This window comes from Topomyia yanbarensis, chromosome 3, assembly GCF_030247195.1.
Source record: "Topomyia yanbarensis strain Yona2022 chromosome 3, ASM3024719v1, whole genome shotgun sequence".
Classification (NCBI taxonomy): domain Eukaryota; kingdom Metazoa; phylum Arthropoda; class Insecta; order Diptera; family Culicidae; genus Topomyia; species Topomyia yanbarensis.
In genome coordinates this window covers 119,945,104-119,969,547 of record NC_080672.1, presented here as the reverse complement: position 1 = coordinate 119,969,547, position 24,444 = coordinate 119,945,104, and the positions used below count along the sequence as shown (strand labels likewise).

Sequence of the window (24,444 nt, the reverse complement as noted above, 5' to 3'; positions counted from 1 at the left end):
GGAACCTGCAAATTATTGGCCTGAATCGGAGTCCGTGGCGGAAACGGTACATTTTGGCAATGCTCCGAAAACAACGGCTGTTTAGACTACTGAGGATGTTGCAAATAAGCACCAATTCGGCATTTTTAGAGCAGCCAGAAGATCCAGCCATCAAAAATATATCCAGTTGGCGGATTTATTTTGTTAAGGAGTTTTGGAGTAGGATCTCTATCTAGATCAGTGGTGCAAATTTTCATTTTCATATGCCAGCTTTCAGCTCAATCAAACCCAACCATGATTCAAATTCAAAGTCTCCCTTAATCATTCACTTTCAAGTTGACGGGATTTTCATAAACAAACCGTACGTCTTCATTTCAAATTGATGCTTTTTCATTCACCAACCAAAGTTGTCATCTGCTCTGTAGAGGCCAAGTTTAGGTTAAATGTTGACATATTTTGCGTTTTCAGGCTTACATGAACAGTAAGAAGTATGTTCAGAGTAGTTTTGCTTGAAAAACCTCGTCAATATCTCAGTATAGAGATATTCATAGGGTCAATGAAATCGAAAATGAATGGAAAATGATTGAGCAGCTTGGCTGTTTGAATGAATCATGCAAACCAAAAACAGCGAATTGAACATAGTAGGGCATGATTTGTGATTTGTTCTTCCTTCAAGTTCAAAACAACCTGGTGAAAATTTGCAGCTCTGATCCAGATTCCTATACTTTTATAAGGAAACAATAATGTGAAATGAATGTTATTTTATGTTTATTTGTTTAATTCAGAAATAATTCTATTGATAGTATTTTTCATTCTGGCGCGATTTTCATGAATGGGTATTTTTTACGCATTTTGCTGTAACAGTTCTGCGAAACATAATGGGTAAAACATACCCAGGTTGACGTACAAGGTCTGTACTCATTTATGGGTACAAACTCTTCACCCATTTAATGGGTTATTCCACTTTTATTGAAAATGAGTAGTTTTCTACGCATTAATGGGTACTTTATTTTATCAGTGTATAGCTCGATTTGAACTGGTATAATACATGTCAAAATCACAAAAGATCAACACCAAAGAGAATAGGGAAAGAGACGAATAGTGTGAAGCCAAAAATACCTTATTGAGCAGACCAATCGTGCAATGTAAATAAACATTACTCATGCCTGAGTTGGAGGAGATAAGTATTGTAAATCTATCAAAAAAGAAATTTGAATTTTCGTCAGAATTTAGTGCAATCGTGATTGTAAGGTGCATTCTAGAGTCTATGTATGAGTAAAAACAAGCTTTAGAATTATTTCATCTCTTTGTTTCAAAATGCACATCGTTTGATAAACAAATCCAACGATCGACAAAAGGTTTGTTTTCAAAATATAATAGGAGTCATTTAAAGTGCTGCCTTTGGAAACGGTTGCCAAATTCTAGTGTTGAAATCATCGTAAAGGGAGTGTTGCCGTTTTGACTGATTTTCACTCTGCGTCTCTTTCACTATTCTCTTTGATCAACACGTGCGTGCGTCGCGACGCGCTCGCATATAGCCCGCATTTTATCATCATCCAGAATCAGGCAAACCGGTTTCGAATACTCGTCAAAAGATAGTAGAACGTCTTTCAGTGATAAGGTAATTTAAATCAGGTTTATGTAATTTAACTAATTAAATTTTGGAGATTCATTTCATTGAAGTGTCGCAAGTATGGATACAAGTGAAAGTGAAGATAATTTAGATATGCTCCAGTCACCTCCAAGGTACGTGTATGGGTCTCTCCTTTTTAGCATTGTTGTGATTTCTTTTGTTCCAATGTGAGAACAATGTCTCATACAGTTTATTTTTAATTCTCAGACTCGGATTGTGTGAAGTTTGCAATAGCTGCCAAGCCAAATACACCTGCCCAAAATGTGAAATAAAGTCTTGCTGCTTAAAATGCATCAATAATCATAAAAAAGAACTTAAATGTGACGGAATCCGTGATCGCACAAAGTATATTCCGCTACGGAAGATGACAAAAATGGAGATGATGAGTGACTACTACTTTCTAGAGGAATGTACGCGATTTGTAGACGATCGAAAACGAGACAAAATCAAGAGGTACACGCGTTACAATAAAGTCCTGCCTTCGTCGCTGTTTCGGATGCGTAGTGCCGCGCGGGAACGTGGTACAACACTGAGATTTCTGCTGCAGAACTTTACCCGCAATCAGCGCAATACCAGTCAGTTGAATTACAGTACTGGCGTTATTCACTGGCGCGTCGAGTGGTGCTTTCCAAATGCTGAGGGGTTGGTGTTTGTCGACGAAAGATGTGATGAAAACGAAAAAGTCTTCGTTCTACTAAATAAGTACCTGGAAGCTGGATCTAGCGAAAACTTACCCGGAAAGAACAAACTCGAATTTTACCAATCACGAGGGTTGAACCGACTACGTGTATTATTGAAAGCGGAAGGTGTGAGCCGGTGCAAGAACCGTTTCTTTGAACTCAAACCAAAGCAATCGCTAAAAGAAAACTTACAGGGCAAAACCATTGTCGAATATCCCGTAATTTATGTGATTTTTAAAGAAGCATCCGATGGATTCGATGTAATTGAGTCCGATGATGATGTTGAAGCAGAAACTAAGCTGTATCAGAATCATTTGGAACAACAGTATGGTCAACGGAGAGAACAGTTCAAAAAGGAGGAGCCGAGACAACGAGAACAGGAGTCGAAGGTACTGGAGGGCATTAATAAACTTGAAATCAATAAGAAGCGAGAGGAACGTCGAATGAAGAAAGAAGCTGCCAGTATAGAACCAGTCAATTTGCTGTTTAGTGACGAGAATCTATGGAGTCAGTATTCGTCGGATTCCGATGGGGAGATGACCGAAGAGGAGAAAGATATTGAAGAGATGTTTTCTCCAAAGAGAATAAAAATTGAAAAGGATTAAGCTTTCCATTGTACATTTGCTATTGTTGAATTTTCATATGAATTGAATGAATGGAGGCTTGCTGAATTTTCCTATTCATTATAAAGAACTACAGATAGATTCACCGTAGATTTATAATAATTGAAGAGTACATTGAAGAAAACTACATCTCATTTTACTAAGACATGTTTGGCTCTTGGATTAAAGATTTGACCGCCTTTTTTCTAGTAGATATTTAGATAAATTATAAAATTTGCTTGAAAAAGCAAATGTAACCATTTCAAGTTACATGCAAATGATATTTAGGAAGTTTTAAAAGTATACTTGAACAATAAGTATTTAGTATCTGCGATACACTCGAACTGGTTTTTTTCAATATGTATTTATTCCTAAACAACAAACACATAATTCACAGTTTATGCTAATGAATTAATCATATTGGAATAACAACTTTTTTCGAATTATGTACATGCTTTTCTCACAATTATCAGGAAATTGAAATAGATGTATATTTTTCTGTAAACCAACTACAAAAATTCCTTATTATTAAAACAAAACACATTGGAACAGAGAATATCAATTAACACTCGTTTGTTACGCATCCATTGTCCCTTTCTACAAATTGGCCTGAAGTATCAAGAACGCAGAATGTTATCTTGGTTTACTTCTTATCCTACACAAAAGACGATTTTTACCTATTGTCTCACCAACAACGACGAAATTGCAAGAGATTAAAGAACCCAAAAGTATAAAACAAACACTATTATAACAATTGCCGCAACTGCTCCTTTCACGTACAAAGACTTCCTGTTCAGATATGTGGCGTCCTTTTTATACTTTTGCGAGAGCATCGACAAATTCTGAGTTTTGGTGTCCAACTCCGACAAAACGGTGCCACGTTGTAAGACATCATCGATATTTTGAACCTGCAAGATCGATTTTCGTAAGCTTTCTCAAACAGTAAGAGGTATTCCCATCAATTGCCATACCATAATCCGCTGAACATCCTGCAACTGGGTATTTATGGTATTTATGTTCCTTCGCCGATCAGTTAATGATTTCTTTGCCTTTTGTATGTAGATGTCGAATTCTATGAAAGCATACGGCCGCGTAACCGAATTCACTTTTCGGCCAAACGTTTTGTGAAATTCTTGGGCAATGTCCTCCAGGTAGTTGAAGGCGATACGCTTGGAAAACATCTTATCACAAAGAACTAGATAGCATACCTCATTTTCGATAAGGTAGCTTCATGAAAGGAAAAACATCAAATTTTGCGATCATGATGCATCTATTTTGCTAGTCAGATAAACAGAAAATCACTTACTGGAAAAGATAAGGACCTGTTTCAATGCTGCATCGACTTGGGGAGTTTGGACCCAATTTACGAAAAAGCATTTTAGCCTGATTCTGGTACTCCAACACGCTTCTGCCTGACTGAAATGACCAATACATTGTGTTCTAACGAAGATTAAGAAATAATTTGCAGCATAGGTACTTGTTCATCCTCTTGCATCGTTCCAACCAGTGGGAGCCCGTCGACAACCCGGGCTATCATCGTCATCAGTGCCATTTTTGATCCAATATCTTTACGTCCTCCAAACCTATATTAACCTATCTTATCTTACTCTATCCTAATAAAAAATTGATGAAACTCGTTCTTAACTTGCCAATAAAAGTAAACTGATCTTCATATCTCGTCAGAATATCCGGAATTCGTGAATTACTTGCTATTTCGGTGGACCGGAGTTTGAATGTAACAAAAATCTTCTACACGTCATCCAAGCAAATGAACCAGTATATGATGATGCAAATTGTCAACAAGCAACCTCGGATGAACCGCAGCGAATGTGATCGCGAAAAAGGTGCAGAGATTCGCCAACGTTGGATTCGCGTTCAAGACATAGCAAAATGACTATCATAAGCCAATTGTCATAATTATTCACTTCGAGTAGAATATTAGGTGTACTGTGTACAACTGAACGGATTATTAGAATTTAGCATTCTATGAGACGTTTCTGATCAGCTGATCATATTTTCTTGTTTATATCTTCTGACGTACGCATGTTCATTCCCTCCTTAGCATTCAAATCGCCGATCCATATTGTTCTATTATAAAACAAATACAAATTATATTATTAATCATATTTGTATTTGATAAACTATTGATTAGTAATATGAATATACCTTTTGCAGTTCGATCGCCATATTTATTTCAACCGCGTGCTCACAAGCTTCGTTTTAATCAGTAGATTTTGACGATTTTATATTCCACAGGACCGGACAGTGGTTAATATTGCACGCATTCAAAATCTGAAAAATGTTTCCACCTTTATGAATTTTACATCTTGATTTACTGAAGAGTTCATTTTATTCACGCGATGCAAGGGGTGCCTTAGTTAATAGACAATAATGCGTTTCGTAACCTTTACGGTGGCATACAATTTTATTACCCTCTTTTATGACACATTCTTCTGAAAGTTTTATCAGTATTTCAAGACCTTTCTTCTGGTTTAGTACATTGAGTGATTAATCTCCCTAAAAGTGAGATATTTTTCTTATTTGTTTAAAATGTATAGATAATGAGATCATATCTCGACAAACATATGATTACGGCCTAAAAGCCAACTGTTAAAATCCACTTTGAATGGAAAATCCAGACAAACCGTTACTAGTCGAACACAGTTCACAACAGTTTATGAAAAAGAAAACTTTTCTCTTTCATTTTCTACCAACATCTGTGATTGGCGTGTAACGTTTTTTCCGAAATTTCCATTCAAAGTGGATTTTGACAGTTGGCTTTTAGGCCGTAATCATATGTTTGTCGAGATATGTTCTGCAATGTTGTAGAGCTACTTTTTGCGAACAACTTTGCTTAAGACTCCAAAATTGTATATTCAATACTTGTGAAGTTATAGTGCCTTGTTTGTGGATGACCCCTTAAAATCATTTTTTAATATAACTTTTTTGGTATCGTACCTATGAATTTGGAATGTTCTACAAAGTTATTTGCGTCAATGCCACCCGCAACTCTTTAGAAGAACGTTTTGTTCTAGCTCTTCTATCTTCGAAGTTATTTAGCAAAATTTTGAAAAAAATAGTGCTATTTCCAATAGCAATAACTTTTGAACGGGCAAAAACGGGCAACCAGCTATAGTTATAAACATTAGTACAACAAATGAACTACAAAATCCAATTTATTTCATTTGTCTACTGTTGTCTCCGGTGCTGTTATGGATGGTTTAGGAAGAGCTTTACGCTGCTTAGTATGCATTTTTCATTAAGTGAAGTGGAATTGTTCATCTGTTCCTCGCTGGATTCTCTTTTCACGTATGCGTGTGCAGGAAAGACATTGAGAGAGAAAGAGAAAGAGAGAGAACAAGAGAGAGAAAGAAAGAGAAAAAGAGAGATTGGAGAGGACCGCTAAGCGCATAACTTCCACGAAACCGCGCAAAAATCGCCTTTAAGAAAATTCTGTGTTCTTGAGTTATGAGCACTTAAAGTTTTATTATAAGTCACCAGAATGAAATATTTTATGCATTTTTTATATTACTTATAGAAAAATAAAAACCACATTTAAGTTAAATACATTTATTACAGTTTATTTAAACATCTCATCGCTGCTAGTGTCATCGCCATCGTCATCACTGCTAGTGTCATCGTCACACGCAGACTGAACATTGGTCATAATATGTTCCGGCACACTGAACGGGGAGTTGAAATACTCAGCATTCATACTAAAACATTAGTTACGGTGCGATTATGCTTGATCCACAGTCTTTTGAAATAAATACAAGACTTCTTGACTATTTGCATTATTCCAGCGGCAACATCGAGCATATTATGTTCGTTAACGTTATAATATTGAAAGAGTTGTTGAGCTACAGTACCTATTTTCTTACTTTCTGTTTATCAAGGGAACCTAAATAGTATAACGAGTGTACTTTTCAATAAAAATGAATACTAAGTATATAAAGAAATTATGTTTCAAACAATTATCTTGCATTCCAATTGTACACATTTTGATCAAAATCCCTTTAAATTAGTATCGCTTAAAATATTTCGTATCATTGAATGTACGAAAAAACGTGTACAGACACTCTCCCGCACACGTGACCGCGTCGAAGTTCGGGAATCTTCTAGTTTTGAGCGTTACCCTTAGTAACAGTCAAGGATTGCTACATCTTGGAGCTGTGTAACACTGATTTTCACGCGATTTCGTAGAAGTTATGCGCTTAGCGGTCCTCTCCAATCTCTCTTTTTCTCTCTATTTCTCGCTCTCTCTCTCTTATTCTCTCTCTCTCTCTCTCAATTTCTTTCCTGCACACGCATACGTAAAATGAGAATCCAGCGAGGAACAGATGAACAATTCCACTTAATGAAAAATGCATACTAAGCAGCGGAGAGCTCTTCCTAAACCGTCCATAACAGCACCGGAGACAACAGTAGACAAATGAAATAAATTGGATTTTGTAGTTCATTTGTTGTACTAATGTTTATAACTATAGCTGGTTGCCCGTTTTTGCCCGTTCAAAAGTTATTGCTATTGGAAATAGCACTATTTTTTTCAAAATTGCTAAATAACTTCGAAGATAGAAGAGCTAGAACAAAACGTTCTTCTAAAGAGTTGCGGGTGGCATTGACGCAAATAACTTTGTAGAACATTCCAAATTCATAGGTACGATACCAAAAAAGTTATATTAAAAAATGATTTTAAAGGGTCATCCACAAACAAGGCATTATAACCTCTCAAGTATTGAATGTATAGTTTTGGACTCTTAAGCAAAGTTGTTCGCAAAAAGTAGCTCTACAACATTGCAGAACATATGATCTCATTATCTATACATTTTAAAAAAATAAGAAAAATATCTCACTTTTAGGGAGATTAATCACTCAATGTACTAAACCAGAAGAAAGGTCTTGAAATACTGATAAAACTTTCAGAAGACATTATTGATCTAAACTTGACCGTTTTTGTGTAAATGATTAATCGCGTGTTTTTGGCAAAAAAAAACCACTGTGTCGTTGGTTGAGTGGTAAGCGTCACCGCCATTCATTCCAATTGGTCTGGGATCAATTCCAGCTGAGGTCGTTCAGAGGCGAAAAAATCTGTGGGCCCCGTCTTGCTTCGGAAGGGAAATAAAACTATTGGTCCCCGGTTCATGAGTTGAGGGATCGATATTTAGTCCAGATAGTGGAGTTACCTCTCTGGCATCGGTAAAGAAGAAGTATAATCCAACTTCTATACTTACTAACAAATATCCTTCTCCCGTGATACTTGTAGAGTGCGCAGTAGTATATACGGCCTCAAGCAAAAGCAAGTATCGGACTAACCATTCCTTCTCTTTCCTTCCGCGTTCTACGTTCGGTCCTGGCTGGGGCCGGTATTAATCAAAACTTTAGGATTACCAGGAGTTGAGCATTGAAAGATGTTTCGCTTCTCCCAAGCATAATTATCTACTGATTCCCTGTGCAACTTCAGCTAGTCCAGATCGATAACGGAGTAACAGCCAGGGGTGGTCGCGCAAGCTCAAGCTCCAAATCTAAATTGGGTCATTAAATGAGGAAAAAAAAAATCTTTTTTTATTACATACATCGATAAAGCTGATTTTCGTGATTGCAACAATGTTTTTTTCCAACTCAGGAAACTAAGGAAAATAATATTAAAATTTAAAATAAAGAAATATGTTGACAGTCTGGATTTGACACTATCAGAAGCATTTGACATATCGAATTTCACGACAAATAATGCCCTGTCAGAAAAAAATTAATACATGCTTTCCCGGTTTTCCCGCAGGGTTATTTTTATTTGACATAAACACCATCCAATGCATATAGTTTTTTTTCATTTTGGGTGTTGTCTTGATAGGCCAGATGTAAACAACCGCAGTTTTCCTATGTATAATTGGCAAGTTTACATAAGATTTATTTAAAAAAAACAAAAAAAAATCGTTTTTACGAATTACAACGAAATTTTTTTTGAAATAATATTATATTATGTATATTGGACCTAAAATTTGTCGAATGGAACGGAAAACTATATATAGCTTATGTCCCAATTTTCTCCAGAAATATTCGACCATAAATCAAAATTATAACAACCTTTTAGGTAATGACAGTTTCTTTGTCGTTGAAACTTCGTTCAATTCCATTCGTTTTCCCCCACCTATAACGACGAATATACCGACGCATGTTCTTGGCGGACGATGTCGAACAACTCGAATGTTTACGACCTCGGAATAGTGATAGCTGGGCTCAATGAGACCTTCCTATACAGGTGTCCTGCATTTTTCTTCGTTCATATAGCACAGACTAACAGACATAACACTCGAAAACAATGCTTCGCTCGCTTTAACGGTCATTTTAAACATATTTGTAGTTGGGACTGTGTCCGCTTTTAAAATAATGGCGCCACTGACATATGAACATGCATATGGGGGATAGACCATTAGTGAAAAATTGTTCCCAATTCTGAGGGGTAATCCAAAACAAGTTTTTGGGACCGTGAATAAAAGGTGGAGCTAGTGTTTTGGGAAAATTGTCGCATGGATATTTTTTAAGGGAATCCCCTCATAGTGTTATATCTGTTAGTCTGTGCATATAGTGAGTGTCGATACGAATATCTGCAGATAACAAATCGTGATTGGAGCCCTGAATTTTCAACGTTCGTTTTTCTATACCATTTTCTTGATGCTGCTCTGCCGTAATTTTTATTGATTTCCGTGCGATCTGGACATAATGAAGTCACAAATGTTGATGATAGCAATAATTTCCAACATTACATGAAATTTTAAGGTTGGGAGGGGGTAACAAATGCTTAATATTATTGAGTTCACTGGTTCACTGTTACTGATCCATATTTTGTTAAAAGTTTGTACACTGAGAAACAAAAATATGCATAATTAGCATACTTTCTATTCCCGTTTCTTTTATCCTGTTATGATTTTTATGCATTTTCTTGCATATACTTCTATAGTAAGCATTCAATGAGTGGATAGACCAAATTGACCTTTCTATCCCTGTTAAAAAAGATATGTTGCTGAATTATTTCGTGAGGTAAACAAAACATTTTGCACTGCAAAAACCGGTTGAGGTTAGGTATTGACTATTGTATGAAATGCCTTAACCTCACAAATTTGACAAGTGCTGGTCCTTTTGTTTACAGTTTGGACAATCCATTAAAATAAGCTTAGTGGTAATAATCAATTCCCAAGAAATTCTACCGCAAAACTACTTGCCGATTTAGAGAACATTAGAAGTAATTGATAAACAAATAAGTAGTTCACTTATTAGATCTTTCATATACATTTCCCCACAATAGAGAATAGCACAATTTAATTGTAAGGCGTTCTAGAGTACATCTATACTTCCAAAAACATGATTCCCAATATATTTCAAATCTTTCCCAATATATCATTTTGAGAATACGATAATCTCTAAGCTCAAAATATAATCAACAGGACCACCACCTGTCACATTTAATGCATGATGTCACTGTGCAGTGACCAATTGGTTCGTCTTTACATCTGTGTTTATAAACTCGGTTGTAAATGAGCTGTCAGAAATCTATATATGTCCAATGCATCAAATTTACGGTGGAAGAAACGAGAGGCAGATAGGAAAGTATGCTATCCATGCTTTAATAAAATTCTGCGTGTGCATCTCGGTAAGGATTGATCTTCAGGGATTACATTTTATTTGAAGTAACCCACATTTAACGTTATGCTCTCCCTTGCCTAGTGAATCCGCACCCTTTAAGTTCATTTTGGAATTCATTCGGAACTGTCAAGCGTCTTGTTAAATGCAGAAAAAAATCATCAGATTAATGAAAGTTCCAACCTGGCATTCATTCGTGTTTTGAGTAGAGTTTTTCTTTGCTAAAACCTCGCGATTTAACGATACTATCGAAAATTGGATGTGAAATCCGCTCGTGGTAGTACTTTTCGTTTTCGGTAACTATTTCCTGTATCCTATGTGCAGTTCTGTGCGTGTGTCCTTAGTGAAAAAATTGCCATCAAAAGGTACAGCTATAAAGTTTCACCTTGCGCTACTTCGCTTTCACCGAATTTTCATTTGGTGTAATTCGTGCTTGTCATCATCATTTTAAAACATCAAATTATGGTCTATTATGCTTGTAAGATTCTCATTGGCGACAAAAGTTGGTGCTTGAAAAAAAACGCTTGGCTGTAAAAAAACGCTGCGAAAGTAAGCCACGAAGTCACAAATTGGTGTTGGTGGACAAACAGTGAAAATTTGTCGAAGGTGTTTGAGAAGGGGAACTCAGGTGAACAGCAGCAGCAAGCGAATGAGAAAATAAATTATCGATACTGAAAGACATGCCTTTTCGCAATAACATAGAGCGCAGCTTTTGATGGTTTCTATTAGAACTAGTGGATAAGCAATTGTGTATACTGGACGAGCAATGAACGCTCGACACAGCAGACAGCAAGTTTAATGGAAATGTTATTGAATTACTTGGCCGTAGTGTTGAAGGAATCGTTGCCTAAACAGTGGAATCAGTGACGTAGTTTCAATAACAGATCTGAAGCATCTTCACTTAATCGATTAACATTCTCGGGATACTGTAGAATAAAATGTTGCTAACGGGTAATTACAGAGCTATTAATAGTAACTATAGTACTGTTCTAATCGTAGATATATTATATAATGAAAATTTGTTCCGGCAACAAGAGCAAATCAATGATTTAACTAAAAAGATTGCCATATTTTTACAACAAAAAATGTAAATATTGATTTGTAACTTCATGGTAAACATTATTGCTTAGAAAATGCGTTTGTTTACTGATTACAGAACATTAAATTATTGCAACACCAGTTATAGTGGTGGTACCCTTTTTACAATGAAATATTAATTTTTATACCCATATTTCATGCGCATATAGATCGAAGTTCTATGGATCGATCTATTTGAAAAACGGCTCTGGATTTGTGGTACAGGTAAACTTCGATATAACGTGCATCTCGGTTTAAAAATTGTACGCTATATCGAATTGTACTTATATCGAAGCATGCAAAATTCTCACAGAATTGTTGTTCATGGAACTTTATTTTGTAGAATTTTGATAACGCGTAACTAATTATGAGAATCTAGCCTACCTAGTAGTGTGAAACAACTTTTCTCATAAGAAAATTATAGTGGTTCCATAAAAAAGATGCCTCAATTAATTTAAATTTATTGAAAAAAATCTTATTTTGACTCCTTTCCTAATTATTAAGTCATTCGTCATAATTATTCTGTTTGGGATTGTAAGGTGTTTTTTAATATTCCCACCATCTGCGCCTCATCAAGCAAAAGCAATTTACGGACTTTAATTGTTAGAATAGGCTATAAAGATCCACTTGTATCCACGATTCAAGAATTTCTGAAAATATATTTCAATCAGCTAACCGGTTTCCTAAATACTCCAAACCGGTCGTAAAACGTGCACAGTTGTCCGTGTAAACTACAAATATTATCTCTCACTCTTATTTATTTGATGTGAAATAATAGGACTCGAAAACAATCTTCGATTTTAATAACCGGATTCAAGAGTCTCAGAAACCAGCAGTAAAATTTTGGTAAATAACACTGGATTCATCGTAGATCTTCAAGGGGACTTCATTTCATGCATCACATGATGGCAGCATCAATGCAAAACAGGCAAAACAATCATGAGTCCAGGGAATAGAATTCAGGAATATCCGCAATCAGAGTTAAATGTGTCGAGAATGATAAAAAGAATCTGTAGTCCAAAGAACCGAATGCGGGAGTTTCAGGAAGCGATTGCATCTGATTGTCATCATGTTGCATTTGACATGCTATTTTTTGTGGCAAGGCATACCATGGAACTTACACATTGTCATTCGGGCCGAAAATCAGATTCCGCAGTCCCGAAACCAACCAACAATGGTCACACCAATATTATTAGTTTTAGTTTTCAGTTAGAACTTACTGATTTTGTAATATTTATTGAGATAAATGGCTGGTTTTAATAAATTACGGTCATACGCAAATGAAATTGCAAAAAATCGCTCTCGTAGACTTCAATGAAGTAGACAATTGCTAACATTCTCATTAGAAGCCCATACTAATTGTACGTTTAAAGATAGAGCGTAACATATTGAATTCTTAAAATAAGGCATACATGCGTAATTGAAGAGAATTTGGACATGAAAAATAAATTAAAAAATGTATGTTCGTTATATCGATGAAAAATGATTTAGCATCAAAAGGCTGAAAATCAAAAGGCCGAAAAACATAAGGCGAAATTTCAAAAGGCGAAAATTCGAAAGGCCTAATGCTAAAAAGGTCGAAAAATCAAATGGCCGAAAACATAAAAGGCGAAAACTCAAAAAGCCGAAAACCCAAAAGGCTGAATCTCATAAGGCAAACTTTTTTTTTATTATTCGATTATTTCACATTGTGTTGTTCCTGATTGATTAATCACCTCAAGTTTGAGTAAATCGGGAGGATCGCACGTTTACGTACAAAGCCTTTCCAATACAAAAGAAGAATTAATGCTCTAAAAAATACACCAAACCCTTTGTCAAATTGTGCATTCATTGCGATTTTAATTGAGATTCAAAGAATGCTCGAAAGAAGGAATCATCCCCTATGTTTGAATAAACTGGGTAGCCGAAGTGATCACAAGTGTGCGTGCATACAGATTCCAAGAACTGCTCATATTTGAAAGAAGGAATCAATCCCTATGTTCGAGTAAACCGGGAATACGAACAGTTATGCAGTTGTAAGCAGCTGGCATGTAGCTCAAATGTTTGAGCATAACGGTAACTACCTAAACATTTAAATAACCTTAAATGAGTTTGTTTACTAATAGTACTAATATTGCACTTGAACCAAAATTAGATTATTGTTCTTTACCAATTAATAAAAAACATTTACGCCTAATGTGGCTATGCCACATGGCTTCAAGTCGCGTGCTGTCCGACATCGCTGTCGCTCCGTCGGACCTAAACTAATTTATAGCCCCCATGTTTGAGTAATCCGGGCAAACGAGTGGATCACAGGTTTGCTTGCGAGGGGCCGCCGCTTCCGACGGCGGGTCGGCGGCCACCTCGCCCGGCGGATCCTCAGCGGCTTTGCGCCGCTTCGGATCCTTGGTCTCGGTTATGCGGCAAAATCGCATTACACTGGCTACGCCCCAAGTGCTAGATCAGTGTAACAACCGATGGTTGAATATATAAATTTCCATAAATCATCGTTTGAAAAACTTAACTGATATAAAGAAAGATAATAAGGATAATTTAAATTATTGAAACGCTGTATGGAAAACCAAAACCCACTGGCGATCATAATAATAATGGTCAAAACAAAACATACGTCTGGTGGATCGCAGTTTTACATTATACTGTACTAAAACGTAAGTCATAGCCAAGTATTCATAATAGCAACAGTGAACAAGCATAAAAATTTCAAAAAATGAAACTAAAAAGAACTGCTCATATTTAAAAGAAGGCAAAATCAATTATAAAATGTATTCACTCGAAATATAATCAATATCAGGTAATGGATAATAGCACATTATTATCATTGCTTTGTTTGTTTTGTTTCGTCCTTTAAAAAGGTTTGCCTTTCAAAATTCTGCCTTCTGAAAAGTTTGCCTTTTGAAATTCCGCCTTCCAGAAAGTTTGCCTTTTGAAAGTCCGCCTTTTGATTTTTCAGCCTTTTGAATTCGGCCTAATGTAATTTCGGCTTTATGATTTTCAGCCTTACGGCCTCGACCCATGAAAAATGTACGTTACATCGAGTAACGCTATATCGAGGGTACGTTGTATCGAAGATCACCTGTACAGGTAATAAAATGCTATAGGTTCACATGCCAGTCCTCGTATGTTTGAACCTCGTCGTTGATGCGGGGCCTACGATCCTAATCTTACAGTTGTTCGTCCTGTACGCAGATTATTTTCGTATTACCTATACGTATACCTATAGCATGCAGCACAATAATTATTGTTTCTATTATGTGAGGGATGTACTCAGCCATCCGGATACGAGAACATTGTGTGACTTGTTCCCCGGATGAAAGGTTATTTTTTGGTTTACTGCCAAAAGGGCAACTCGGAAATACTGGGCACATATATAGTGTCTTCGGCAAACTTCCTTAGTACTGTTTCCATGCTTATTTCTATGCAAATTTCAAACGCACTGCGCTACGCCGGATCAAAACCAATCGACCCCAAATTTTGCACAGTTATTTGGGACCCCAAATGGAACCAAAAAAGTGCTGTGCTCGTTTGATGGGTATGATTACGTTTTTCCATATAACTCACCCTAATGCGTATGGCATATTATATGACGTTGTAATTAGTTTATGATTCATTTAAGATTTATGAGCAACTGGATGTCTCCATCAGGGGTTCTAAAACATACCTGGACTAAATTTCGAAATTTGTGTTTCATGTATAATACTGCCCATTAAAGAATAAGAGTCCATATTGGACTCTTAGGTTTTTATGGGCAGTATATTTATATTACTTAAAGAAATTTAAAAACTCTACTATTGTTGGGTCGAGAATAAATGGTGCTGAAAATGCACTCTTCGAAGAAAGCAAGTTGGCTTTTCCCATTTTACCAAATTTTCTGGGCATTTATTCATTCTGCGTAATGTTTTGTTAGAAAGGGTACATTCTAGAATATGGTTTTTCAGGAATTGATACTTTCGAGTTAATCATTTTCTGAAAATTAGCTTTTTCTGGGGGAGAAAAACTTTGGAGCTTTAGTTTCTGGAGAAAGTCGTAGAACCCTTCACTGCAGGAATTACGACGGAGCCAGAAAAAAGCGCGACATCGTGTCGACGAGTCTGCGAGCGGCGCTGTGCAACGACAACAACAACGTGACGAAATTGTTTCTAGAGGAAATTGATTTGTTCAAACGATTTTAAAATGCCCTGTAATATAACCTGAATTGTTATTTTAATAGCTTTCCTTTCGATACGAATGCATCACTTTCGGTGTAAAGTGTCGCTAATAAACAACAATAAAGGGTGTCCAACATCAAATTGCATCACGGAAAAACGCTGTAGAAAATTACCTTGTGGATCCTTTTTTAACTTTGAGTCAATAAAATACAGTAAAGAGAATCTTCTTCAGTGTTTGTATCAGTCTAGTCATAGACTGATACAAACACTGAAGAAGATTACAAGTGGTAATCGAAATACCGGTATCTGTTAAATAGTGAAGTGCAAGTGCATCTAACTATAAAAACAGTGGAATTAAATGGAAGAAAATCTTTGACACATTACGTACATTCCACTAAGAGCTCTGTTCGCGTATATATAGTGGCACGAAGCTAGATCCGGCCAGAAGATCGTAGGGTGCTAGTGTTGGTTCTGTAGACACTCCTTGAAATAGATCTCCCCGTTTACAGTTCCGGTGCGCTCCGTTTGCAACATGAGCAGATCGCTTGCCAAATTATATATTTATTGGCTTGGCACTTCGAAAGTGTCTGCTTTCTTACTTCATCTGGAGCATCAAACTTGTGCTGTCCGGTGAAGAACGGTAGCCCCGGAAGCTCGCCCAGACTCAAGCTTCATGATCCATGATGAGACAATGAGGCTTCGTCAGCATCTGTACAGTTTCCGTGCCCGTGAATTTCCCACCATATTTTGCCGTTTTTCACGATTTGGAGCCTTCTGAACTTTGAACTTATGGTCCTTGGCTCTCTGAACGAAAGACCGGAGCATTGGGATTCTGCTTAAACGCTTTCACTACATGCATGTGATACTGGTCACTAATTCGTTGTCTAACGACAAAACGACTCATAGGGCTGCGCTGCACTCGAAATTATCATGTTTGTTAATGGAGCTGTCAAAATACAAGCAAAATAAAAATTTTGTCATGAAAATCGTTAATTTCTCTCTTTAAAAGTATCATTTGCGAACCAAATTCAATCGTTAAACGGTTAGAAAAGTGTTTTTGTACCGAATGAAAAATTTTAGTCGTAATTTAAAGATATTTGAAAAAAGTTATTTATTTACAAAAAATAAGACTAGCATTTAAAGAAAATCAACTTTCTTCCCCGTGCCTTCAGATTTCGTTAAGAAATATTACGTTTTTACTGCGTATCTATTGATTTTGTTCGCGAGTTGTATGGTGCATGTCAAAATCAAAATCATTTTCTTTGTTCATGTCATGAGAGACAGGCGGCGCATGGTTATTTAAAGTTTTGGGTTAGACAGTCTATAGAACATCCACTTTGACTGCATTTCTCCTTCCGTTCGATGCTCAGAGTTTGGTAGGAACGTTTCATCACATGACTCACCGTTGACTGCACAATTTCGCGTTGTTTTCCGATGTCCCGATTAAAGAGTTGAGGATTTTCCAGGTGCTTACGCAATATCAATTCAATGCTTTTCGGGTGACACCATTTTTTTTTAATTTTCGAAAAACTGACAGCGATAAAAATACAGTGTTAACAATACACTCTAAACTACTTCTACACAAATTTTCAAGAGAAAGTATCCAATGGGTTATTTTCTACCGTGTTTTTTCCGTGATGCAATTTGATGTGGGACACCCTATAATTATTAGAGTGAAATTTAAAGGAAGACATTAAACTTAAGAGGAGGTAATTTGTGACATTCTATTCAGTCGTGTAAAAAGTTTTGATCTAAAATTTTTAGTATCATAATAGTAATTTTTTCTCGCCAATCGTTTTTTTCCTACAATTTTTCATAATTTATAGTTGCTCAAAATTTTATTAAAATTATTGTTAAGTCCTTGTGTTCTTTTTTTACAGGTGCAATAAAATTGCAATTAACTAGAAATTCACGTCCATCAGTGACTAAAGTACTAGGTTCTTGTTGACTGCGTTTTGTTCAATCGGCTAAAACAGCATCGCTCGCCAAACGGTTTGCAACTGCTACAATGGAAGAAGTGTGACTGAACAGACTTAAACTGCAACAATAAAACAATAACAATATAGTCGGATTAAGCTAGGCCATCGTCGAGCAACAAATCAAACTCAACAGAAAATGTCAGGACCATTTTCCGCATCTACTGCTTTTACCAATAATAACAATAATGACGGCTGGGGAGAAGAATGGGGTGATTGGGGCGGTGACAATGCAAACACAACATCACTGCAAAAACAGCACCATCCCCCACCGCAACCGTCAATCATAAACGCTAACAAATACTTTCAGCCTGTCCAGCCACACTATCCCCCTCAGCAAGTTCATATGGATCAAAGCAACAAAAATTTCATGCCTAATGCTACACATCAACAGAGTTTTCAGAACTTCTCCACGCCAACACCTCCTATGCAGCAACAACACTTCCACCCTAGCTATCAACAGCAACATGTCTACCATCCACAGCAGCAACCGTATGTACAACAACCAGGTGCACCAACTTTTTTCAATCAAGCATCTCCCCGGATCCCGTCGTACCCATCTGCTTCAACAACACCTCAACTCAACCAACCGTATAACCAAACTATCTCCGATAGCTTTAATACAAGTGATGGCGATAGCTGGAACTGGAGCGTTTCGGAAAATCAATCAGCTGCGAATCCTACACCGCAAACAGTTGAACCACAGCCGCAGCAAAATGCATTTCAGGAGAACTATAACCTAAGTTACCCTCAGTCCAACATTTCACCGAGCTCTTTCAGTTTACCTGGTGGCGTAAACAATACTCAACAACCACCGGTCCAACCTCCTAAGGTACAGGCCGCTCAGATAACTAGACTCAAGAACGAAACTCTTTCGCCCCAATGGTCCATTGAAAGTCAAGTGTCCCAAACCTCTAGCGATCGATCAATTGAAAGCGGAGAAATAGCCGAGAGTAGAAGTTCCAACACGATACCGTCGGATGACGGATCCTCTGGAAGGCATCCGCCTCCATCCCAACAGGTCGAAAACTACGAAAACATAACTTCGTATGGTGGGCAATGTACAGGTCGTGATGATATTCCGGACAAATTGGATGTAACATTGAACTCGTTAAGTATAAAGCAGGAACCACAACCAAATGGAAAACGGCCTGAAAGTTACCGGGAATCTTCCTTCCCGCCTCCTCCGCCATCGATTGCGACCAATCAATTGGCAGAAGGTGGAGTATTGCCTCCGAAATCTTCATCACGAACTCCACCGCTGCCTCCTCCACCTACTGAAGTTGGACCCCCACCGGCAGCTCAAGGTCCCCCACCACATCAAGGACAACCAAAAGGACCAGTTGGTAATCCGTTCAAGCGTGTAGGACAACGTTCTCATATCGCAACTCCCGGACTTGGAGTATCGCAGCAGCCAGCATCGACAAACACAAATTACTTCTACTCAAATCCTTCGCAAGATGTTAATAACGTAGAGAATCCCATTCCGGAAAATTTGGAAATACCTGACTCTCGTAGCGAAAATGTCGAAAATCTGGAAATTGCTCCAAGTAATGATCGTAATCAGTATTTGCAAACAGGTCATCTGTCTGAGGAAGGCTACACTAGCTCTCATCCAACATCCCAACAAAACGATCAACAACCTGGGGAGGACAGTTTACCTCCCCCAGGACTATCTCGTTATGTCCCTGGTCAACAGCAGTCAGAAAACAGTACTCCCCAGATGAGTCATAATTTTCCTGAATTACCACCCGGTTTAGACCGCATGATTCCTGGAACCGACCTAGAAAGTGCAACCGATCTTAACATGGAACGACAAATCGATGGCGAAGTTTCCGACTCGGCTTCAAACTCCAATGTGCGACCAAACTATCCAACTATTTCTTCGTCGCAGACCCAAGAACACCACCACCCACACCATCACAATCGCCAGGAGGATCCGATGAGTGATCGAAACCTTTATTTGGTTCCTGGGGAAAGTGACACGCACCACAATCAACAACGTGTAATCCCTGGTGTAGAAGATGATCGCCCCGCTCATACTAGTAGCAGTAGCTACGTAACGCAGGTCCAACCTGTAATTGAAATACCAATAAACGAGGAACAACGAGAATTGGTTATGGATGGTGAAAATCCACACGACCCGCCTACACAACCAATCCACGTGGACACTGGACGGGAAGAGCCAATAGAAGGAGGTAACACCCAGGATGATCCTATCGTTGCTAGTACGAGCGGTACACCTTCAATAGGGATTGTTGAAATTGACTCCAATATCACCACAGAAACTCTACGCAAAGATCCTTCCAACACATCAACAGCAGACGAAAGCGACAAAGATCGTTCAATGTTCTATTCGAAAGGGAAAGCACCGCGTCGAGATGAAGATCCTTTGCGTCGATCTAACAAGAGTAAGAGTTCAAGGGATCGTTACGATACGGAGGACTCAGATTATAGTGAACGAGAAAGGCGACGACGAGATCGAGAGGGCAGCGGTGCATTGGATGGACCACAGAGGGATCGTAGACGGGATATTGAAAAAGATCGAAGGAAAGATGGTGGCAAAGACCGAGATCGGCAGAAGGATAAAGATCGAGACTATGACTACAGGGATAGGGATAGAAATAGGTATGTTTTCCGTTAGAATGTAAGATTATTGTTCATAAAAATAGGTCTAATATAATTACTTACAGGTATGACCGTGACCGTGGTGAACGCGATCGCTATGGCCGCGGAAGCAAGCATGAACGAGAAAGTCGCTACGAAACTGATGGATCCAAGTATGAAACTGAACGATCGACCCGTTACGATAAGGAAGGCGATACTGGAAAACGATACATGTCTCGGGAAGAATACTACCGTAAAAGAGAGGAGCGCGGTGAAGACGATCGTCGCTACCGCAAAGAGAAGGATCGTGACCGACCTGATCGTTATCGAGATGAGAGGAAAAGAGGTAAGATCTTTAAAAGTGAGGAACCGCGTGCCCTCTAAAGCAGTGGTTGTCAACCTTTTCTGTTCCATGTACCCCTTTCCGAATATTGATCCCCATCATGTACCCCTATGATTATCATCATTACCCTGTCAAAGACCAAAAAATGACTCAATTGAGCTCTTTGCGACCGGTCTCACGAACACTAATGAAGTTTCCTGGTTGAAAACAATCCCATTTACTTTTGCCGTCTTTGTTTATTATTTTCCACCAGCTTGTGATGTAGTATTAAATACAAATTTTGTATTATGTGGCGTGTACGTACATGAGCCGTAGAAAAGTCTATTGGATGAACACCATACTTTTTCAACAGGAAGCTTATTTCTGAACACATCTTAATAATGCTAAAATTTATCCCACATAATTCACCCCTTACAATAGTCCAATTCACCCCTGGAGGTGAATCCACCCCCGGTTTAAAACCACTGCTCTAAAGCATACTTCACTAATACTTTCAGACGATCGTTACCGGGAAGGTGGCGACAAGCGTCGTGATCGACGATACGATTATGAAGATTATCGAACCGGAAGTCGCAATGGAACGGATCGAGATCGCGAACGTGATCGTGGCCGAGACAGTCGAGATCGAGATGATCGTAAGGAACGTGATCGAAAATACCCTCAGTCGACCTACGGAGGTGCGCCTTATGGTGCGGCTGGATATTATGATCCGTATACCTATTACACTCAGCATCAACAGTACTATGAACAGCTGCGAAGGACTAACCCGCAGGCATACGCTGAATGGTATCGTACGTACTATAGTCAAATACAAGCTGCTCAGATGCAGAGGGACCTGATAACAACAGATGGTCGGGAATCGGTGCATTCCGGGCGCAGTTCAGCCAACGATAAGGAGCGGTAAGTTTCTATTGGGCTCATCAAAATTTTGAATATTACGGGTCACGTGTGCAGTGTGCCTATGTGGGCGTGTGTTTTAACACTTGTTTTATGGTTGTTTTTTTTCGATTTCCCTTATATTAAAGTTCAAAACGTAGTACGTAAATTTTTTCGAGTGATGCCCGCTTTCTATTTCAAATTTTACGATTTTCCCAAATTTATTTTCTGTGAAAGCACCTAACAGTAGACGATACTGTACAAATACACTCTTCTCAATTAAAACGCATCATAGTGCTGGCTCCCGAACATCACTGTTATAATCAACCAATTTTTTTAATTCGCAACCTGGCAATTCAATCACTCATTTTTAATCGCGTGCTATAATCACTATCACCGGTGTATAGGGAGGCCACCATTCTCTCGCTTTGTGCATACCATTAATTCATACCCAAGTAACAATTCACGATTTTGTAGTATTCTTAAAGAGGTGTACATCTGTATGATATTGCTATGCAATAAAAAAGAAATAAATAGCAGCACTACAATGATTGGACGCTCAAAGTGTTTGGTTTCATGGGTATACGGGTATATCTTGCTAATAATTTTGCTCCGTTAAAAATTTTGAGAGTGCCAAAAAATTACTCCGTTCCTGGAATTGACGGCTCTAAGCCTAAGCTTTCTAAATGTATCCGACGTATCAACTAGGCGTTCATCAAGACCTGTGCGCGCAGTTTGCTCTCTTGTGGAATTCATTTTGATACACCTTATAGAGTAATTCATCCCGCTTTCTCTTAGCATGAAGCCTACGGTCATTCTATCCCCACTGCTGGTGGGTGGTTTTTATGCTCAATTAATTTTGTTTACTTATTCGACTTCTTTGTTGTTTGCTTCTTACTTGGTGATATTGATTGTAGGTTTTGAAGTACTAGATATAATCATCTGATAGGATATTGAATATTGAACAATACACTGTACCAATCAGTATAAGACCGGGATATCCTTTGCTGTAAATTGTCGCCAGTCCACTCGGTGTATGGTTGTTTGTTGCCAGGGCATGAAGAATTCTCGGGTTTTCTTCAACTAGATCGAGCGAGTTTTTCCGCTGTGCAATGTTCATTTGAAGCTTCACAATCCAAGCCCTAATCACCTCACACTCTACTTCTTAAGAAGATTCCCATTAGTGTCTCTGCACATGTCGGCTCGTGGCCGTGGCGCCAGCGATTCACCTTCTCGTAGAATTTCCGTGTGTTATAACGCAGTACAGCGTCGTTGGTACAGCTGTTTCATCGCCTCGTTATCCTGATCTTCCTGCAGGTACTTGTTTCGTCGGAATACCGGTTTTTACCTATTTCGCGCTTTTCTGTATCGTTTCTCGTTTGCTCTCGTACGGTGCTGTATTCTTCTCTTCAACAAACTGAAGGCACTCGTCATCAAACCAGTTATTTCCCCGTTTCGTAGCTCTCGTATCTAATGCACGGCCCTGACAGTGCTATCTATGGATGCCTATCTGGGTGTTCATGTCGTCGATGATTAACATCCCGCCGTGGACAGCTAAACATGCTTCAGTTACGCGTAAGATGCGCCTTTCTCGTTCTCCGATCTCGTTTCGTAAGGACAATGCACCTTGATGATACTGTAGTTGAAGACATGGCCTTTAATTCTCACTGCACACAGCTTCTTGCTGGTCGGCTGTCACTCGATCACGCGCATCTTTTCCAGCGCCATAAAGCTGGTTCCCAGCACATTTTTGTGGCACAGCTCTGGTAGAATATAGCAGCACGATGCCCGATTTCCCACACCTTCCGTTCCGCCCAGCGAAGCTTCTGCATTGCTACGACTTCGTCGTACTAGATTTAGTCGCACCCGGGGAAGCCAAACGACTTTCCATTCGTAGTTCTTTTTTCGTCGCGTGGGTCTTCGCCGATTGCATCGATTCGTAGTTTTTCCCGATTGCCCGTCACGTTGTGTTTTCCGGGCGGCTTGTTGGGTTGCCGCCACCCACGTAACCGACACCTGTGACCAGGGTTTAGTTCTGCCTGTGGTATACCCAGTCAACGCTGGTCTAAAGATTAAGTGATTTGATCACATCAAGCGAGAACAAATCCTTTTTGGTATCGTTTGTAATTCCAAGCGACTGTGTCAAAATTGGGGTCAATTGATTATGATTCGGTATCCCGCATTACGTTTAAAGTTTGTAATAAAATTAGTATGGGAGAGCCAACTTTTTTCATTTCAATGGCCCAAATTTTCCCCCTAATCAATTATGTGGAAGTGCACAACAATTTTGCAAAGGAAATATGGTGCTCAGAAGTTTCTGAAAAATGTTGAAGCTGTTCAAATTTCAATGCTTCGCTTCAAATACCAACGAATGTTTGACAACCCAACCAGTAACCCATAGAAATTTCATTTTAAACTGAAATAATGAATCATTCTTCTGACCTCTCACACACCAAAAAATCGCTACGCTCTACCGTGTACCATACTCTGCGCAGTTAGGAAATTTCTAAGTCTTTTTTGTTGTAAAAATCACAAAAATGTGTAATCCTTCCGTAAAATAAATTTTCACAGTAGAATTTTGACCGCCTGATTATATAAAAATGATTGTAGGAAAAATATTGCACAATAAAAAATAAAAAAAGAGGAAAGTGAGTCAATATCGTGTGCCTAACTTTGCGCACATAATGTGCATTGTTCCTAACTTTGCGTGGAGTGTTCCTAGCTTTACGCACATTTCAAAAAGCAGGTATCAATGAGAATCTAATAGTTGGATACGAATAAAAAGCGAATGTAACCTTTCTCCGATGTTATAAGCTACCTGATGATTACAATAATGTTACATTATTTGATTTGTAATTTTTGTTTTGGGCGTTCCTTGAGAACACGGCGAT

At 38.3% G+C, this 24,444-nt stretch overlaps 3 protein-coding genes across 8 annotated transcripts in view; 2 read left to right on the top strand and 1 right to left on the bottom strand.

The window, feature by feature from the left end:
- The first annotated feature begins 1,467 nt into the window (after window positions 1-1,467).
- Window positions 1,468-3,450, top strand: LOC131690897 (box C/D snoRNA protein 1). Its single transcript, XM_058976972.1, has 3 exons — window positions 1,468-1,600; window positions 1,663-1,725; window positions 1,820-3,450. The coding sequence occupies exons 2-3, from the start codon at window positions 1,673-1,675 to the stop codon at window positions 2,895-2,897; spliced, it is 1,131 nt and encodes a 376-aa protein (XP_058832955.1). The 5' UTR covers window positions 1,468-1,600; window positions 1,663-1,672; the 3' UTR covers window positions 2,898-3,450.
- LOC131690898 (vesicle-trafficking protein SEC22b-B) lies at window positions 3,361-4,677 on the bottom strand. 2 transcript variants are annotated; one of them, XM_058976974.1, is made up of 5 exons: window positions 4,372-4,677; window positions 4,201-4,310; window positions 3,866-4,121; window positions 3,572-3,802; window positions 3,361-3,503 (listed from the first exon to the last, which is right to left on the bottom strand). In XM_058976974.1, the coding sequence occupies exons 1-4, from the start codon at window positions 4,444-4,446 to the stop codon at window positions 3,608-3,610; spliced, it is 636 nt and encodes a 211-aa protein (XP_058832957.1). In that variant the 5' UTR covers window positions 4,447-4,677; the 3' UTR covers window positions 3,361-3,503; window positions 3,572-3,607. The 2 variants fall into 2 exon arrangements, with proteins under 2 accessions (XP_058832957.1, XP_058832956.1); XM_058976973.1 differs by having other exon boundaries at window positions 3,361-3,802.
- Window positions 4,678-10,677: 6,000 nt separating this feature from the next.
- Window positions 10,678-24,444, top strand: part of LOC131693108 (protein transport protein Sec16A) — a 42,358-nt gene continuing 28,591 nt past the window's right edge. For 3 of the 5 annotated variants that reach the window (XM_058980663.1, XM_058980662.1, XM_058980659.1), the window contains exons 1-4: window positions 10,678-10,894; window positions 17,632-20,355; window positions 20,421-20,680; window positions 21,175-21,577. In XM_058980663.1, the coding sequence (XP_058836646.1) occupies window positions 17,867-20,355; window positions 20,421-20,680; window positions 21,175-21,577 (3,152 nt within the window). In that variant the 5' untranslated portion in view covers window positions 10,678-10,894; window positions 17,632-17,866. Of the gene's footprint in view, window positions 10,895-11,009; window positions 11,481-17,631; window positions 20,356-20,420; window positions 20,681-21,174; window positions 21,578-24,444 lie in introns of those variants that run through there. The other 2 variants (XM_058980661.1, XM_058980660.1) reach the window with 2 other exon arrangements.